General features: G+C 41.9%; 1 protein-coding gene across 1 annotated transcript; it reads left to right on the top strand.

The window, feature by feature from the left end:
- The first annotated feature begins 1,132 nt into the window (after nt 1-1,132).
- Nucleotides 1,133-15,688, top strand: LOC144682642 (inosine-uridine preferring nucleoside hydrolase-like). The gene is made up of 5 exons (XM_078545167.1): nt 1,133-1,315; nt 2,976-3,155; nt 4,859-4,970; nt 13,266-13,402; nt 15,341-15,688. The coding sequence occupies exons 1-5, from the start codon at nt 1,133-1,135 to the stop codon at nt 15,686-15,688; spliced, it is 960 nt and encodes a 319-aa protein (XP_078401293.1).
- The last annotated feature ends 5,197 nt before the right edge of the window (nt 15,689-20,885 follow it).

Genomic DNA, 20,885 nt, shown 5'->3' with positions numbered 1-20,885 from the left:
TTGCGGACCAGCCTTGAGAGTTGCACAAGTTTAGAAAAAGATGGAAATGGCACATTTCTAACCAATTTATATTGAGGCATTTGGTTCTGAGTTTCTTGTTTATTTGCTTTATGTGTGATAATTTTTGCAGTGAATTCTTGATTTTAAAAGAAGGAAAAATGTACATATTAGCAAATCTCAGTACACAAATAGTATCTAACAGTGGGAATTGGAAAACTGGGTGTGAGGTCTATAAAACACTGGAACCCAAGGAGCTAGTGGGGACACAGTACAACCTGCCTCGTTGTTGTTCAGCTAAACAGGAGCAGTAGGGTTGAGTAATATAAAACTACGGCAACAACTTTTCACACATATAATGGCCTAGATTTTGCAATCAGCAGCAAATAAACAATGCTTGCTGTTCATTACAGTTGCCTACAGACATTCACCAGTTGCCTACAGACATTCACCAGCATGCCAAAGTATTAACTCCAGAACATCATGTGAAACCACATATGGAGTACTGTGTACAGTTTTGATCTCCTTACTTAAGAAATGATATAATTGCTTTAGAAGCAGTGCAGAGAAGGTTCACTAGGCTAATTCCTGGGATGAAGGGGTTGTTTTATGAGGAAAGGTTAGACATGTTGGAACTGTCTCCAACATGAGTTAGAAGAGTGAGAGCTGATCTTATTGAAACATATAAGATCCTGAGGGCACTTGACAGGATGGATGCTGAAAAGATGTTTCCCCTTGTGGGAGAGACTAGGACTAGGGGACACAGTTTAAAAATAAGGAATCTCCCATTTAAGACTGAGATGAGAAGAATTTTTTCTCTCAGAGAGTCATTGGTCTGAGGAGTTCTCTTCCCCAGAGAGCAGTGGAAGCAGGGTCATTGAATATTTTTAAGGCTGAGTCAGTTAGATTCTTGATTGACCAGAGAGTCAAATGGTATAGGGGGCAAACAGGAATGTAGAGTTGAGGCCACAACAATACCAGCCATGATGTTATCAAATAGAAGAGCAGACTTGAGAGAACAAATAGCCTACTCGTGCTCCTAATTGGTATGTTCGTATATACGTAAGGTCAGATCAGACAACAGGTACCATTTTAAACTCAATCCTACACATTTCTTTGGACCGCAGATTCTGAGATGGCAAAGAAGCTATTGCTCTTAGATCTCGACTGTGGGGTGGATGATGCCCAAGCGATGATGATGGCTCTTGCAGCTCCTAATGTGCAGATCATGGGTATAACATGTACTCATGGAAACACAAAAATTGAAAATGTGTGCAAAAATGTACTTCGGGTGCTGAAGGTTTGCCAGAGAACAGAGGTACGTGATGACAATTATGGATAAAGGTACAGAGTGTTTTGAATATAATTAGTATTACTAAGGGAAATAGATACATGTTATTGGTCCAATCTAGTGTCACCATAATGTATGATTATAGCTCAATTATATACATGAATTTCACACACAATGGAACAGCTGTGTGAATGATATCTGCTTTTTTTAACTTTAAATATTTCCAAGCCATTTAAGTTTGTTTCTAATTCTTGACTACCCTCATGAATTGTCCTTTAAAAAAGTTCCAGGTTCAGACTGAGCTGTATTACAGTATTTGTAAAACGTTTTCTCTTTTCAAATGTGTATATATTTTTGTCCGATCAGATGCTTAGAATTAAAAATTCAGTATACAAAAAAGATTTGCTTTGCTTGCTTTGTGTAACAATGTAAATGCACTCAAAGAAAAATGGCATCAAAATACCTGGTCCTAGGAAAGCAGAACCAGTGCACACGTCATGGAGGGAATAGGGGAGGAGAGGTGAGGTGGTCATAATTTGATGAGGAACTATGGTCCAAGGGTCAAAAACTCTGGTGAGGCATGTGTTTCTTATAATCACCCCTTCCCATCCTAAACTCACTAAAAGATGCAGGACTGGTGGGATAATGCGCCCCATTAAAAAGACCAACATAAAAAATGCCTGCATAATGTGGAAGATGGAGTCTAATATGCGTTTACCATTACTGGCTAATCACTGAGTAAATGGACGAGGGAAAATTCCTGGCTATTGTCTTTAGAAAGGCTGCACCAGGAGAAAGGAGATTTCTTTCTATGGCCTTTTTCTTCCTCCTGCCCTAAAAAGCAGCAAGAGCCTGGAAGGAAAAATAGCCAGGCAATGTGAAAGACAGTATGGTCATTCATTTGTTCCATGTAAGTGACTTTGTACCTGGAATTTGGGATAAGGTCAGTATCGGGCCAACCTGGTGGCAAGTCCCCCAAAGAGGAGAGCCCGTGAGTGAAATTTTATGATCCCCTGTCCATGGGTTTGAAGGCAGGAGGACTCAGAAAATACAGCACATGGCCTGCATGCCACTTACCCGCCCACCTCAACCTGTCTCACTACGGGGGGGGGGGGGGGGGGGGGGAGGTGAGGCGCGGGTGGCTCACCTGCCCTTAGGCCTATTGAGACTCTTAAGTAGCCAATTAATGGCCGCTTAAATACACTCCCCTCCCCCACTGCTATATTACCCATGGCGGGGGAAGGCCCATGCCAGGTGGGTAACCTGGCAGCTTTTTGCAGGCTCTCAGGCAAGGGGTGACCTCCTTCGGGGGTCTCCTGTGCCCATCAGAGGCAAGTTTGTACTCCCGCTTTAGCCTTCACCCCATGGGCTATCAAACCCAACCCCCACCCCGCTCAACGCACCTCCCCCCCCCAGCCCCTAGGGTAGGATCTGCCAGCCAGGCTCTGCCACTACCCTGGGCTTACCTGAAATCCAGCATCCATAACCTCTTCTTCTTCAGGGGCTGCCTGTAGCCCCAGCAATGGCCACCACTCAAATCTGCATTCCCTGTCGACATTTCAAGTGAAGGGGTGAGAAACCCCACCATTTAAGAAATCCTGCCCCATGTTTACACAATGTCATTACATGTAGCAATCACTGCAGCTCATTCCCCATAAGAGCTATTTTATTTTCCTTACAATTGCAGATTCCTGTGTTCCGAGGTGCAGGTACCTCTCTCCTTGGAGATGAGCTAAATGCTGATCATTACCATGGAAAGGATGGCCTGGGTGATGCTCCAGACCCGAATGCTCCAGGGTTTGAACACATACAAGCTGAACATGCAGTGAATGCCATGATAAGGATAGCCACTGAACATGCTGGTCAGGTGAGATGTATGTGTATCAGCAAATAAAATTCTAGCAATCAGTGAAACAGATGAGCAGGAGTGGGCCATTCAGCCCCTGAAACCTGTTCCGCTATTCAATTATATCATGGCTGGTAAGTATCTTAACATTACCTTTTTTTCATTCATTTACGGAATGTGGGCATCGCTGGCTAGGCCAGCATTTATTGCCCATCACTAATTTCACTTAAGAAGGTGGTGGTGAGATGCCTTCTTAAGCCGCTGCAGTCCCTGTGGTGTAGGTACACCCACGGTGCTGTTAGGGAGGGAGTTCCAGGATTTTGACCCAGTGACAGTGAAGGAGCGGCGATATATTTCCAAGTCAGGATGGTGAGTGGCTTGGAGGGGAACTTCAAGTTAGTGGTGTTCCCATTTGTCTGCTGCCCTTGTCCTACTAGATGATAGCAGTCGTGGGTTTGGAAGGCGCCTAAGGAGCCTTGGTGAGTTTCTAACCGCGTTGGTCCTGTAACTCTTAATACCCTTACCTCAACTATCAGGGAGATGGTGGTGTAGTGGTAACGTCACTGGATTAGTAATCCAGATGTCCAGGTTAATGCTCAGGGGACAAGAATTCAAATCCCACAATTGATGGAATTTAAATTCAATTAATAATCTGGGATTGAAAACTTGACTCAGTAACCATGGTAACTATCGTTGATTGCTGTAAAAACCCATCTATGTTATCCTGCATAATGGCTACCCTGATCAGATCATTTCGCGCTGTATATCACTCAAGCTCATGAATGGGCTTAAGGCTGTCACTTTTGGTCCTGAAAAGTGCCCAGTCTACTTCAGATTACCCAGGAAGGGCAAGGTATCTCAAAAATTTGAGCAACAGGTGAAGCTAGCCGTTTCACACTGTCACCATGCAGCAACACAAGTGGTATTCGCCACTACCAGGATGCTGCTGTCAAGTCAAAAAGACGTTCTGCCTATCACACAAATGAATAATGTGGAAAATGAATTTCAGTGCCAGTGTGATGCTAGGTATGTAGGCCGTACATCCTGAAGACTGGCGGATCATATCAAACAGCATGTCCCAGTCTCTGTTCATAATGGGCAAGGTATAGACTGTACCTAACCAGCCCATGCTTGCAAAACTCAAAACACAGTGTCCAACCTTGAATGTGATTCTGCGATTGGACAACATTTGCTAAATAATCCTCGATGCTAAGAATTACACTGACACCAATTTAAGTGTGGTGCATTTGAGTGTACTAGAAGCTAAATATACTATACACAGGGCCCTGTTCTTTGCGGACAGAAAAACCATGTACACACATTATGCCTATGTCAGCTAAACAAAATAAATGACAGCCATTCGCTGACTCATTCCTCAGGGCAATGCCTTGACCAATCGGGGTCAAGCTGCCTGGTTGAAATTTCAAACAATGCTTGGCAGTTAACTGTCAGTTACCATCATTGGCGCTTTCTCCATGGCAACGCCACTTGACAACCAATCAGCTTTCTCTTCACATACAGTATAAATTGTGGTTTTCCTCTTATATTGGTATTCTTGCGAGGTGTCCTGATGAGTGTAAGACAAAAAGCTTAGACATATCTCTTTTTTCAGCAATACTCAAGAATGAAAATAGCATCTGTTATATTTTACAGTTGTAAAAGCCTACTGTAACTTTACCATCTCTCAGTGTCACTGTGCTAAGAATTTGTTTATTATCTTACAGGTCTCTCTTGTGGCTACTGGCCCCCTGACCAATGTTGCCCTGGCACTTAAAATGGATCCCACCTTTCCATCTAAGTTAAAACATCTGTACATCATGGGAGGAAACATGGAAAGTATGTCATAGTTTGCATCATTCTATCCGACTCAGGGAGCTTCATACATGAACCTAACCCAGCCCTCACCTGATAACATATACATGTACTTTTAATGATAATCAAGTGGTGGGGGATTTCTTTCTCCCCTGTCTTCCCCAAAGTGCCTGACTAGCTGGCACAAGCTGACAGGAGCAAACATGAATAAAAGCTGAAACAAAAACAAAAATTGCTGGAAAAACTCAGTAAGTCTGACAGCATCTGTGGAGAGAGAGACAGAGTTAACATTTCGAGTCTGTATGATTCTTCTTCAAAATTAAAGAGAAGTAGAAATATGGCGAATTATATACTGTTTGGGGGGGGGGGGGGGAGGTAGGACAGATGAAGCTGGATAGAAGGCCAGTGATAGGTGGAGGCAAAGGAGAGATTGCAAAAGATGTCATAAACAAAAGGTCGAAAGGGTGTTGATAGTGGTGATACTGGCTAAAGGAGGTGCTAATGTTGACATTAAGAGTAGAAAGCAGGATGACCAAGAGACAGAAGGCCCTAGTGGGGGTGGGGTGGGGGGAGGGGATGGTGTGGGAGAAAAGATCAAAATAGGCTAAAAGTTGGGGGTAAAACAATGAATGGAAATAATTTTTTAAAAAATAATAGAAATAGGTGGGAAAAAATGTATAAATAAAAATTAAAAATTTGAAAAAAGGGGATCAAAAAGGGGTGAGGATGGAGGAGAGAGTTCATGATTTGAAGTTGTTGAAATCAATGTTAAGTCCAAAAGGCTGTAGAGTGCCTAATCGGAAGATGAAGGGCTGTTCTTCCAATTTGCATTGAGCTTCACTGGAACACTGCAGCAGGCCAAGGATGGACATGTGGGCATGAGAGCAGGGTGGTGTGTTGAAATGGCAAGTGACCGGAAGGTCTGGGTCATGTTTGTGGACAGACCGAAGGTGCTCCACAAAGCGGTCACCCAGTCTGCGTTTGGTCTCTCCAATGTAGAAGAGACCGCATTGGGAGAAGCGAATGCAGTAGACCAAATTGAGGGAAGTGCAAGTGAAGCACTGCTTCACTTGAAAGGTGTGTTTGAGTCCTTGGATGGTGAGGAGGGGGGGGAAGTAAAGAGGCAGGCGCTGCACCTTCTGCGATTGCATGGGAAGGTGCCGTGGGAGGGGGTTGAGGGTGTTCAGGAGGGAAAGGTCCCTACAGAATGCCGACGGAGGTGGGGTGAAGGGAAGATGTGTTTGGTGGTGGCATCATGCTGGAGTTGGCGGAAATGGCGGAGGATGATCCTTTGAATGCAGAGGCTGGTGGGGTGAAAAGTTAGGGCAAAGGGGACCCTATCATGGTTCTGGGAGGGAGAGGAAGGTGCGAGGGCAGAGACGCGGGAGATGGGTCGGACACGGTTGAGGGCCCTGTCAACCACCATGGTTGGGAAACCTCGGTTAAGGAAGAAGGAAGACATGTCAGAAGCACTGTTTTGGAAAGTGGTTATCATCGAAACAGATGCGATGGAGGCAAAGGAACTGAAGAATGGAATGGAGTCCTTACAGGAAGCAGGGTGTGAGGAGTTGTAGTCGAGGTAGCTGTGGGAGTCGGTGGGCTTGTAATGAATATTAGTGGACAGTCTATCACCAGAAATTGAGACAAAGAGGTCAAGGAAGGGAAGGGAAGGGAATAAAAGCTGATAGCTTTCTGGTCTTCATGGCTCAACAGCTCGTCATGGGTACCAATGAGTCCTTAGGGAAACTCTGACAATAATATTCTCTAGTATAGAAATTTAGAGGAGAGGAGAGCGCAAGAGGAGGGTCCCGAGACAGGCAGTCAGCAGCACCTAATATCACAGGAGAAAAGTAAGTTCACTGGCTGGTGAGAAACAGCCGCTAGAGAGTGTCATCAAATAGCTGAGAATTAGAAAAACACATTGGGCAGAATTTTCTGGCTGACGTGCGGGTGGTGGAGCCCACAAGTCAGCGCTTAAAATGTCCCGCGCTGACGTCGCGCGAGCGTCCTGTCATCAGCGCACGGCATTGCGATATTTAGGTCAGCGGGCACGCTATGCAGTGCGACGCGCGCCCGCCATTAATTAAAGGCCTCGTTAAGGCCCATAACTTGCCAATTGGTGAGGATTTTGAGGGGGCCATGCGAACTTCGGCTCAGCACACAGGCCCAACGGGCAGGCGGGTACATGATTTTTTATCAAAACTCATGCACTGGTGGGATATGTGGACTCAGAGGGGTTGTTCGTGTTTTTCATGAAGTATTTATGAAGTGTTTAAAGTGTTTTAAACTTGCCTGTGTGATTGTTAGCAGTTCACATCGATTTCCAAGAGCTTTCTGTGTACTTTGAAGCTTCACCTCATCAGTCTGCAGACAGTAATCTTTATCGGGCCTGCAGCTTTCTGGAGGCCTCCATTTAGCCTGGGTATGGGTTCTGACATCTCCACTGGAGGCAGCTCCTCTGAAGAGGAAGGGAGGGATAGAATAAGGAGGAGGCCAGGAGTGGACAATCAACCTCCAGGGGAGCCACCTTTAGGAGTCCAGGCGCAGGCACAAGGGGCGCAAGGACAAGAGGTTGTCCAAGGTGGAAGGGGCTGCAGAAGACGCCACTATCCTGCTGCCAGGGTATACAGGCGGCGAAGCAGCTACCTCAATATGACTGAGGTGCAGTGTCGAAGGAGGCTCCGTCTCTCAAGGGAGACAGTCAACTATATCTGTTAGATGTTTGGCCCTGAGATCTCCCCTAACTGTGGGTGGACACCCCATGCCAGCGGCTCTGAAGCTCACAGTTGCCCTCCACTTCTATGCCTCTGGCCTGGCCTCCTAAAGGTGGCTCCCCTGGTGATCTTTGCGGTGTCTCCCAATTAGCTGTCCACACTTGTGTCAAGCAGGTTACAGACGCTCTGTTCAGACAGGCATTGACCTTCACAGAATCACAGTGCAGAAGAGGCCCTTCGGCCCATCGAGTCTGTACCGACACGTGAGAAACACCTGACCTATCTACCTAATCCCATTTACAAGCACTTGGCCCATAACCTTCATCCACTTCCGCTGCGACCAGGCAAGTCAGGCACAGCGACAACTCATGCTTATGTGTAAAAAATGGCTTAATTTCTAAATCCAGTGTTGGTATTTGTAATATAGTAGTATAGCCAGGCTAACACAGGGTCCCTACGACTTGTTCTATAAACGTCATTTGTTGTAATTGGCAACTCATCTTCTTTGAAAAGAAAAATATATCTTCCTTGTCAGACTCTATCTCTGATGGGGATGGTAATCCAGACATCACATTGGCTTTACAATAATCTTCTGATCATCTATACTTAATGTCATACTTATAAACAGACAAAATCAAAGCCCATCTCTGCATTTGGGCTGCAGCTAAAGTGGGTACTGGAGACTTTGGATTCAAAATCGCTATCAATGAAATATGATCAATTTTGATCATGAAACTCATGATCATACAGGTATTTATGAGATCTTATTATTCCAAAACTCAAAGACAATGCTTCGTATTCTATCTGAGTAGAATTTCACTCACTGGCACTGAGGGTGCGTGAGGCAAATGTCAGTCTCTCCTCAGCATTACCCAATTGACTTTTACACAACTTGAATGCTTTGTCACACTCCTTCCTCCAATTCCGTGGAATATCCTTCATTCGATCGATGCAGTAAGGTTGCTAAATTTGGTTTGATTTTACTGTAGCAATTCATTAGGCCCAAGAATGATCTGAGCTCAGAGATATTTTGAGCATGTGGCATTTCTTGTTGCTTGAGCCTTACTCTTGTTTGGATATGTAACACATCTTTGTTTACTCTGTAGTACTCTACAGAATTTTGAAACATTTCACATTTGTGTGCCTTCACCCGAATTCCATGCTTTGCCAAATGTTGGAGCACCTTTTTCAGTCTGACATCATGGGTCTGCCTGTTTTGGAGCTGAAATAAGTATGTCATACAAATAGCACACTCTTCCCTGAATTCCTTGCAAAATTTGGTTCATCACCCCTTCGAAGATTCCAGGGGCTGAAGAAACACAAAATGGCAGCCTATGAGGTTGAAATAGACCCATGTGTGGTATTAATATTTAAATATGACTTAGACTGATCATGTAACTCAAGTTGCAGATAGGCATTTTTCAGATCTATCTTTGAAAAAAATCTGCCCTCCTGACAAGATTGCGAACAGATCCTCCATGTTTGACAAAGTATAAGGTGGACTACATTCTGGTACCTGCTTTACCTGGGAATCATCACACTACTGTCTGACTTTGGTACTAACACTATGGGAGTAGCTAATTACTCTGTTCTACTTTAGAGATAATGGTCTCAGTTTCAAGTTTTTTTGGTTCTTGCTCTACTTTCTCCCTTAGAGCATAGGGTACTGGACAAGGTCTTGTGTTCTTCTAAACCCGAACATAAGCCTTGTACCCTTGAATTGGTTTGCCAGTTGTCAATAAACACCTGAGGGTACTTTTCAAGTGAATTTTGCATCAACACAAAAAACCTTGTTCCAATTTACCTTGAGTGCTGCTAACCTGACAAAGCTGGTTTTTCACCATTCACCACAACAATGGGCAATTTTGCATTGTTGTGACTGGAACCAACACACTTCTCATTATGGGAATTTTCTCTCCTCCATAACTTTGTAATCCTATGTACGATTTCTCCAGCTGATGTTGACTCAGTTTTACAAGATACAGCGATTCAGGAATCACCCTAATTGATGCACTCATGTTGACCTTCATGTTTACCTGAGCTCCATCCAAAACTACTTGGACTACATTGCCCTGCGAATTTCCACTAGGCATCCTTGTGTTTCAGATTGTATGGATCTCAAGCGACCCCTCACCCACCTGGTGCTGTTCAACAACTACATGCAGTGATTCCCGTTTCCTCCAGCCGGCATTTTCTCCATTTACCTTCCTCTAACATGCCTTGGCAAGATGACCCTTCTTCTTGCAGCTGTAGCATGGTCTTCACAATTCTGCGCCCAATGTTGACCCAAGCTTCGGTAACAGCTCTTTGTAGTACCACTGCTGTAGTTTCCACAAGTTTAAGCAAAGAAGGCCCATGATTGCTGGGACGCCTGCCAAAATGCAGAAAAGTGCAGGAAACTTACAATGAAGGAAATTGGCAGCTGCAGAGATAGCCTGATTAAAAAATAATAGTTACTGCACACACTGTTGTAAAGAGGTAACGAAATTTAAAGCTGTAACTACAAGAAAACACAAACCGCCATGGACAGCAAATCAGAAGAGCTAGATGCATTTTGCTATGCAAAGGGAAAAACCAGACCCAAGAGTGGAAGTCTTGGAGAAGACAATTTTTAGTCTACGAAAGAGCTACAAGATTAAATAACGAATTAGAAGAAGTACAAGTTGATAAGTTTTTATTCATCTTTGGTTCATTTATTGGTGAAGTACTCCACAGCCAATGTATAGATCAATACTTGACAACATTTGGTGAGATATTAAATGGCTGTGACAGGTATTATAAACTCCAAGTTGTAGAGAGTGCAGACCCTAGAAGAAGGTCTAGTACACTCTTAATAAAGCACCAAGGGCAACAAGAGACTCCAGAGAGAGGGCGACTCTCAATAAAGTGCTAAGGACAACAACAAGAGACCCCAGAGAGAGAGCAACTCCTAATAGAGCACTGAGAGTAACAACAAGAGACCCCAGAGAGAGGGAAACTCCCAATAAAGTGCTAAGGGCAACAAGAGACTCCAGAGAGAGGGCAACAAAAGACCCCAGAGAAAGGGAGCCAAAAGATCCCAGAGCGAGGGAGATAGATGGCAGTGCGGAGTGAGAAGATGGCTATGAATGAAGAAAAGCTATCAGAGGTAAATCAAAAGAAGCAAAACATTCAAAAAATAAATGAAGCTGTTCTACAGGAAAATGTTTGCATCAAAGCTGAACTAGAAGATTTGAAGTGTAAGATTCAAACTGAGTATATACCTCATGAAAAAATATGGTAAACCGAAGTCTTCAATGAACCAAGCTGTTTGAGATCTGAACAAACAAACAAATTTCAGAGACAAAGCTACCAGGAGGAAATAATGATCCTCAATTCCACAGTTGGCTAATCAAAGCAGGAGTTGGGAAAACTCAACCAGATATACAGCCAGGCAAAACATCAGGCAGAAAAGGCACACAAAGAAGTTATGATTCTGAATGACTCCTTGAAGAATCAAAATGCAGCCATGGAAAATCATGAGGAGCTAAAAAGGATGTTGAATATTACTTCTGAAAAAGCTGCATAGCAACAAATATTATGCACTGAAGCCTAGAGTGAGTTGGCAAGAGGTCAACAAGAAAATAAACAGTTGAAAGAACAATTGATTGTCCTACAAGATCAAATATGAAAGGAATGTGTAACTGTCTTAAACAGCAGAATGGAAACACATCAGAAGAAACTTGAGAAGACTCTACTAAATTATAGGAAAGCTCAAGATGAAATAAGTGGGCTTTATAAAGGAAAGGAAGGTCTGTTGAAAGACCTTCACATGCTACAAGAATTCCTTTGGTCAAAGTTTATTCCTCTGGAAAATTACAAAGAGAAGGAAAGTGAATTTAATGTCACTCTGAACAAGCTGAAAGACCAGTTGTCAGAGAAGACTCAGCAATGTTCTACATTCCAGGAGGAAGCCAAAAGCTACAAGAAACAGACTGAAGAGCTGAAGAAGCAGTTGAATAGAAAAGAGGGGGCATTGAAAGGAAAAGCCATTGAACTTTCCAAACTGAGAGTGTATAATGGAGCCACGATAGCACAACTACAGTACTGAAACAAGTTAAGATTATGCCGGAGACAGACCTGGCCAACAATGAATCCAAAATGAAGGACAAGGACAAAGTTCTGTTGCAGATAGAAAAAGAAAAGACAGAAATGAGATCGGAAAATATAAATCCGACGCTGAAGTAAGGCACTAGAAGAAGTAAAAGCTGAGATGAATGAAAGGATTCATAAGCTTGCAAGAGGATTTGGAAATAAAACAACACTCAAGTGTTTGGCTGAAATTGTGAAATAAGTGGAAATGAAGATTCCACTTGCAAAATGTTAAGGTCCAGCAAGAACATGGCAGATACCATGGAAAAAGCAAATCCGAGTCCACTCTGGGAAAGAATGGAGCACACGTTCCCCTCAAAAGGAATGGGACATACCCATAGTGTCCGAAAAAAGCAGACAAGCTGTTAATAAAGAGAAACACAACTCGAAGGATTGCAAAAAGCAAATCAAGTGGTGTTGGCCAAGTACCAAAAAAACAGAGTACTACCACCATTCCATCCAAACGTTACAGACAGAGATGTGGAAGAACTGTCAAGCTTCAAGACCGTCTGAGTTTATAGAGTCAGAGATTTGAGATTGAGGAGCAGGGTTAGCAAGTAAAGATTGTATTACAAATAGGTATACTCAATTGGAAAGGAAAGTTTTCTTTGGAGAAGAAAGGGGGATGTTGTATAATGTGCCTGCATGCCACTGTAATGTAACACTTGCTCTTCCAAGCACCTTTAATGTAGGGCTGGAGAATAGCACCGTCCATGGTATGATGTATAGAGTCACATGGTAATAGACTGACAGAACAATCTAGAGAGAATGCTGCAACCAGTCTGCATGCAGGTAATAGCACCATGCATGACAGTAACCTGGGATCTGTAAATAGTTAAAGATTAACAATAAAAGGTTCATGTTTAAATATACAAATCTCAAGATCTCATCATTGATACATCTAAAAAACCCATATTACAACATTTGGTGAAAAGAAGGTTGATCTGAATCAATATATCACTATATTTCACAGCCATTTGTTTCAATCACTAGAACCTGTCTTTTTGTAAGAACACAAAATAATAACTACATTACACTTCCACAAATCAATGGGTTGTCTTATGTGACTTAAGTGAAATAGTTCCCCTGAATTCTGCCCTTTTGCTTAGGGCAGGACCTCTTTATTGCAGGAGCAATTAATATGTTGTCAGATCTGAATCCTAATCCACTGTGGCTCAAATCTGCTGACTTGTGAATTTAAACCCTTGAAAGCTAAGCTGAGCTCACCAGTGGTATTTTTAACTAGTATTGCCCTGTGGTGTCCCCCAGAAACATTTTCAGAATTCCTAAAATGTGATAATGGGTATAATTACGTATTTGATTCCTTAAAATATACTTATATTCTATAATATTGGATAGTTGATAATTCCTTCCAATATTGATATTTCATATAAATGCTAAGCATTTATTTTCATCGATGCTGAAGGTGACCGGATGAAGAAGCTTTTAAGGTTGTGGTGGAATGAATTTCATTTGAAGGTTTTATCTTTTTCAGGCAGGGGGAATGTGACAATGTGTTCTGAGTTTAACTTTGCAGCAGATCCTGAAGCAGCTTATATTGTCCTGAATCATTTTGCATGTCCTATCTATATCGCTACTTGGGAATACTGTCTTCGTCAGGCACTGCCTTGGGTAAGCTGTAGAAAATACATTTTAAACAAAGTCAAGACCACTGAATACATGTACACTTCTTTTGCACATGTGTGGTTTATGTCAGTTACATTAATTGGAGAAAAACAATCAATCAAATTGTAAGGACATCATTTTAAAATTGAAGATTATTGATGGGTTTTAAAATAAAATTATAGGCTAGAAATTGTCATTGATGTTAATAGCAGACATACACAATACACTCACAAGACATTTATTTGCTTTAATGGAGGCATTACCCATGGAAAAAAATGCCTGCATAGAACTAGCACATGGAAGAATATCATAAGAACATGGTAATCATTTGTGCATTAATATCAGCAACAGCAATTCCTAGGATATTTGTCACATTATTTATATGCTGTCAGAGCACATGCACTGATTTAGAAAAGAAATTGATCCTAAACATGAGGTGGATATCAGGTAAAAGTAAGACTGTGCTGTGTAGGCTTAAAAATAGATTGGTTTCCTCTGCTAGTTTTAGTTTACCTGCCTGCTGTAAAGAGCCAAGGCAATGTAAATCTGCCACACAAAATCTGTTTGTGGAAGTACTATGGTATGTTCTTGGAGGAGTTATGGTGACCTGCTGGTTTTGGAAGGGAGTGTTGCTGCATCCTGACAGGGAGGTGAAAGGACCTTTGTGATATGTCAATGCCACTCTTGGCACCATTCTCACCTTGCTTTAGGGTTACAGGTTGGAATGCAGGAGGTTCAGTGATCAGCTTGTTGGTGAAATGCAGACATCACAATTACTGCTCCTGGATGAGGTGGAAGTAAGAGAAGTACTTCCCTAATGACCATTGGTGTCTAGGGCCTCCTACTGAGATCCCTCCTCCTCCCTCTGCAGATTGCTTCCCCTAGCTCTTTGCCACTTGTGCTCCATTTCCAAATTATGCTGCAGCCCAAGAGGTTTTGCAACTATAGTCCCCATTACGGAAGCAGGCTTGTTCCTGAGAGGTTAAACAATCTTCTGACCTCCTTGTTAAGATCCAGTACCACACCCTTCAAAATCCAAAAGGTTTGCAAAATACCTTCAATGACATAGCAAAAGTCAGTCAACAGTACTTCACCTGATTAGCCCTTTAAATAGCCCCAGTTGGTGTGGGGAGGGTATTTAGCTGGAAGTACTTTAGAAAGCGTTTTAACTCGATGTGTGCAGTCCAAAATGGCAGATCATGCACAAAGTCAGCTTCATAGACTGTCTGATGTCATGATCCACCCGCTTTGCAAGCTTTGAGTATACCTCCATGCCAGTGGTCTGACAGTCAGGACGCGACATGCATTGGCAGAGGCCGGAAGCATTCTGCCTGACGTTTTCTGCATTTGGGGCTTCTGTAGCACAAGCGATATCAGCACTAACTGGGTGAATTCCACTATCACTGTCTCTTGTTTCTCTTCTTAGAATCATAGAATTATATAGCATAGAAGGAGGCCATTCAGCCCATCATGCCAGCACCAGCTCTTTGACAATTCATGATTATCAAATTAATCTCAGTCCTTTGTTCATTTCCCTTAACTCTGTAATCTTCTCCCTTCAAGTATTTGTCTCATTCTTACACTTGTAGTTACAGGTTGCTGAATCACTTCACAAATGTAGAGGGCCAGTTATTTATGACTGATTTTAATTATCTGGGTTATAATGAGTGAAATGAGCCCAATAATTGCCAGTTTAATATTATAGGTCTGTATTTTCCATATCAATGATGTTCTTGCTTTTTCATTGTTGCTCTATAAGCTAGTAGCCACAAAGAAAAATGTTAACACATGAAGACGTTTACTCTTATAAATGATGAGAACCATGTGTTAAAAAAAATTTTAACACTTGACAGTTTATTTTTTTCATTTTGATTTAAATAGAATGAATAGGAGATGACTTGGAAGTTGTGCAAAGTTGATAGCCTTTCATTTTGTCCATTACAGGAGTTTTTTAAGGAGTGGGTAAATCAAGACACTGAGAAAGCTTGTTTCATGAAGAAAATAACGTCACACACTGAAAGATTTTCCAAAAGCAAGCAAGCCAGCAAAGAGATGTATTTTGGGCCCGGCTTCCTGTGCTGTGATTCTTTTGCAGTGGCTGCTGCTATTGATGAGAGTGTCGTCACTGAACATATACGATATGGAGTAAGCGTGGAGTTACAAGGATCAGTGACCAGAGGGATGATGATCGTGGATACACTTAACCTACTGCAAAAACAAAATCAAGCTTTTATTATGACAAAATGTGATGTTGAGAAGGTTAAACAGCTCATGATGTCTGCTCTGAAATAACAGGCTTAATAGCGCTAGCAAAAATTAAGTTGAACACAAGCATCAGTAGATTTTCTAGCGTGCATAGAGTGTTGATAGCAAATTACTTTCCTATTTCTTATTAATTTGCTAGAATGTTTATTTCATTTCTTCACTCTTTCCCTATCTCTTCTAATTTTCTACTGAAGGCATAGAGTCAGGTTCAGTGGGCCCTAAGTGTCCTCTTATATATCGTGCAAGTTTTTTATTCTTCACTTTTGAATGCAGATGTTAAGTATTGCAGACTATTGCTCATGGTGGCAGCATAACCAAATCGGTTCCCACACGTGACCATTTTCTGCATCTGCACTCCAGCAAGAATTGTGACTGGACAGTCAGAAGGAGCAGAAAGCTTGGTTGAATTTCTCTTCCTTCCCAAAGACAATTGTAATGCTTCTACTGCAAGGTGAACTATCTCAGCTCAGACTAAAAATGTGACATGCGACCTTTACTAACTGGTTCAGTGAGTAGAGATAAAGTGTAGCAAAACAACAACAACACAACTTGTATTTAAATAATGCTTTTAATGAAGTAACATGTCCTACGGTGCTACACAAGAGCATAAAATATATAAAATTGACACTGAGTGAAAGAAGGATACATTAAGGCAGGAGACCAAAAGCTTGGCCAAAGAGGTAGGTTTATCAGAGCATCTTACCTACCCAACTCCAGGAAAAATGGGTTGAGTTTTCAAACAAGAATGGCATTTTAGGAGTATAATGAAGGTACAGATTGTGATTGCAGAGGTGCTGCTCCATTCATAGCCAACTAATGGGATTGTGATGTATCGCGAGCTGCATTTGGTAATATAAGGTATCCAATCAAGAAGCCACAGAATCATATGGGAAAAATTTTCCCCCTGTTAGGGGGGAGAAGTGCGGGAGTGGGCGCAGGCAGGCGCGCCACCATTTTACGTGGGTGGGCCAATTAAGGGCCCGCCCAGCATGACATCTGCCAGGAAGAGCTATGCGCTCCCTGTGCGCGCGGGTGAGGATTCCCTCAGCCGAGAGTGCGCTCTTTTGTGCATGCATGCCAAAGAGCATGCTGATCTCCCTGAGACTAAGTGCTGCCTCAGGGAGATCGGCTCCAAATTAAAAATTGTTAAACGAAAGATAGAAAGATTTCCCTGATATGTCCCCTCATGTGACACTGTCACATGAGTTGGGACATGTCCATAACTTTTATTGAAACCTTTATTAAATATTTAAATACCCTCATGAAACCTCATCCCGCCCATGGATGAGGTTGCATGCTTTTTCTGAAGCCCGCCAGGGCTCCCGGCCTGCCGCCAACCTTAAGGTTGGACAGGCAGGTCCATTAATTATGTTAATTACTTTTTCGATGGCCTCAATAGACCGTTGACAGTTCGGCGGACGCACAGCTGATTTGGCTGCGCCCCCGCTGACCTGAAAACGGAAATGACGCGGGGTGACATCGGGAGTTCCACCCGGCATCATCCCGCGTCATTTTACACATCAGCGAGCGGGCCCCGCCCCCTCTCACTGACCGGAAGATCCTCCCCATAAATTAAACTCTTAAATTCCTGATTCAGCTAGCATTTGGAAATGTGTGGGTTAACTGGGACAGTCAACATGGATATCATGAAAGTAGGTCACGTTTGAACAGTTTGTGTTTTTTTTGAAGAAACATCCAAATTGAGAAAGAGAATATTGTAGATGTTGCATATATGAGTTTAAGTTTCTCATAAGGGGCTTGTAAGAAAAAACAGGAATTTGGTCTAAGAACAACTATAGTAGCATAGACAGAAAGCCGCTTTCCACCAGAAAGACTTGCTTAGAAAAAGGTTAGAAGGTTTACTTTATGGATCTATTTGCATCCACTTTTGTTCTCAAGTTACCTTGATTTGGACTTGAACATGAAGAAAATAAATCCATTCGTTTTTATCCAGAGAATTACATGCAACGGCTTCTCTTCTGATTCCTACAATGTTGCCTCTGGCACTCTACAAAGATCTATCCTTGGCCCCTTTCTATTTCTCACCTACATGCTGCACCTTGGCAACATCATCAGAAAACATATCTACTCCATCACCAAGATCACCTTTGTCTACCATCTTGGTATTGCCTCATTCCATCCCTGCCTTAGCTCAGTTGCTGCAGAAACCCTTTGCCATGCCTTGATTACCTTTAGATTTTACTATAACAATGTTTACCTGGCCAGCTTTCCATCTTCCAGCTCGTCCAAAACTCTGCATCCTGTTCACTTATTTTCCCTGTGCTTGCTAACCTACATTGGCTCCTGGTTCAGCAATGCCTCAATTTTAAAATTTACATCCTTGTTTTCAAATCCATGGTCTCACTCCTCCCTATCTATGTAGTTTGCTTCTGCCCAATTTTCATCTACTGCACATTCCCAATTTTAACCAATTCAATCACTGGTTGTTGTGCCTACAGTTCCCTAGGTCCTGAGTTCTGAAACTCCCTTGCTTAGCCTCACCACTTCTCTCTTGTCCTTTAAGAAGCTCCTTATGAATTCCTGCTAAACTGTCTTAAAGCCTTTTTATCCCAGCTTGAGTGAAGTGCTTTGGGATGTTTTACCACATTTAAGAAGCTAAATAAATGCAAGTCATTGTTGTTGTAGAAATTTTCTGATGACACCAAAATAAGCATTCAGTGATTCAATAGGACCAGCAAGGCACATATTTGGCTGTTGAATTCTCAAGGGTACATTAAACCACAGAAGGGTTAATAGAACATGACAAGAAATGCAATGTGGAAGGAATGATGAACAGAGTGGGTTTCCATTTCTTCCTATGAGTTTAAGTACAATCTAGGCAATTTGTCTATATATTAAAATAGTTATATTGAAAATTATACCTGAGCAATGTTTTATTTGATCTAAATGTGAATCTAAATTTGATCTATGCTTAACCACTGAATATATCGTTTAATGCTAACACTTTAGTAAAAGTGCTTTGATTGTATAATCCATTTCACAAAATGGTCAATATCTTTTTATAAGTTTGCATTTATGTACCTGCATTTTGGTATTCCTTACTGAAAGATTTATTGCCTGTTGCCTCATTTTTGCAATTCCTCCTCTCAATAAATTACTGAGCTCTTTTGTGCTGACTACTCTAGTTGTCCAGCATTTGTACCTCATTGTCCTGGACTTTCTTTTCATTTCAGCATACTTTGTTTGCTTTTTCCTTGCAATTGTCCTTCCTATTTTATTTGATACAATCCTATTAAAGTTCTTAATTTCACATTTTCTTTTTTAACGCTTTCTTTTCCAATTAACTGGCCTATGATAAAGCTAAAAAAGAAAAAAGACTCTTTGTGTGGTGCACTTTGGCCTTCATCAATTTTATCTACTGTACTCTCTTTTATGATGATAAAAACCTTGAGATTTGCACTGAGTTGACTGCTCATAGCACTTAATGCCTACTGTTTTCATACAAACTTTTAATGCAATCCAGAACCAGCCTATGCTTATCAGGGGAAAAAGTCACACATGTGAGAAAAGAACCACGAATAACTAAAGAGATTAGAGACAGAAAGGAAAAAGATACAAGTGCAAAATATGATGCAAATTCCACTAATTGGGAGAGATATGAAGAACGGCAAAGGCTGATAAAATAGATAGAGCTACAGAAAGGGAGTATGAAATGAAACTTGTAAGGGACATCAAAATCAGCACAAATTATTTTTGAAGTTAAATTAGAACAAAAGGGTGGTCAGGAGCAATGTGAGCTCCCTGAAAACTTTTTAAAAATTCATACATGGGATGTGGGTGTCACTGGCTAGGCCAGCATTCATTGCCCATCCCTATTTACTCTTGAGAAGGTGGTGGTGAGCTGCCTTCTTAAACCACTGAAGTCCCTGTGATGTAGGTACACCCACAGTGTTGTTAGCGAGGGAGTTCCAGGGTTTTGACCAAGCGGCAGTGAAGGAACGACGATATATTTCCAAGGCAGGCTGGTGTGCTAATGGTGATAATGTCACTGAAAGTAAGGAAATGGTTGTAATGTTGAATTTTCCTCTGAGTAGAGGAAGATGTTAGCATGCCGGACTTTCCAAGGAAACTAATTTTGAATCAAGGACCAGGATTAAAATTAAAGTAAGCAAAACAACAGAAATGAACAAAAGAATGGTACTAAAGATTGATAAATCCCCAGGACCAGATCGTTTTCATTCTAGAGTTTTAATGGAAGTAACCTAATTCGATATACATTGTGCTGCACCAATTATTCTAGATTCTTCAATAATACACATGCAGTCAATGCCACGATACTTCACATCAGCTTTCATATTCCATTGTCTCACTAATGGTCCTAGCATTTGACAACAAGGACCAAGCCATGAACTGCAGGCACTACTGATGCATAATTACCAACCTTCTACTTTTGGAGCTGATGCCTGTAGTGTAATGGGTTAATAGAATAGTTATGGTTGTTATGACCAGGATGGGAGGAGTGCGCAGCTTATCTAGCCCCACTACTCCACAGGTCGCAACTAGAGTGTAACTTTTTAATTCACTCAACAAAACTCAGCCAATTGTTTACCTTCGCTACTGTTAGACCCAGAATAAAAGAGACTTTAGCCAGGCTTCTTTCAATAAACTCAGAATGTTGCCTATGTCTTGCCTATACCCTGTGACCTATGTTGGTATACTTCCCCAATTAAGCTCACTGTACCCTGTAGGGTGTGCACACCTATTGCAAAGGTTGATACTGTACTAGCCAGGGCTATTGGTTGTGTTTCAGGCTGCTGACCTTGGCCTACAATGGTAGGAAAATGCTCAATGTTACTGTTTTGTGTGGACAGTAAAAATGGCTTCTGCACAAAGTCTTTGTTTCACCCAAGATAACCTCAGTGGTCAAATGACTATGGCAAGCCTTGTATACAAGAGGCAGCAGTGCAAAGACATTTCTCCAAACATCCCCCTTTATATAAAGAGAAATAATACACATTCCATGCGCTATCGTTTGCAGTTGCAAGTAACTCACATACTGTACACAGTCTATAAAGAAAGTCATCACGGTGAACAGAAAATTGTTCATTCTAGTCTGTCTCACTTTCATCTGTTTCTAAACATGCATTGCACACATATCTTTAAAACATTCAGGTCTTCTAATGGTATGTGTGCGGGTTATTGTTGGTTGTTTTTCTGGTGTCTGCTAGTTCCTGGGGTGATGGTGCCTCTTGGGAAATGTCAT

The sequence above is a fragment of the Cetorhinus maximus genome, chromosome 7 (assembly GCF_964194155.1).
Source record: "Cetorhinus maximus chromosome 7, sCetMax3.hap1.1, whole genome shotgun sequence".
Classification (NCBI taxonomy): domain Eukaryota; kingdom Metazoa; phylum Chordata; class Chondrichthyes; order Lamniformes; family Cetorhinidae; genus Cetorhinus; species Cetorhinus maximus.
Note: the sequence above shows the minus strand (reverse complement) of the source record. Positions and strands in the feature narration are given on the sequence as shown.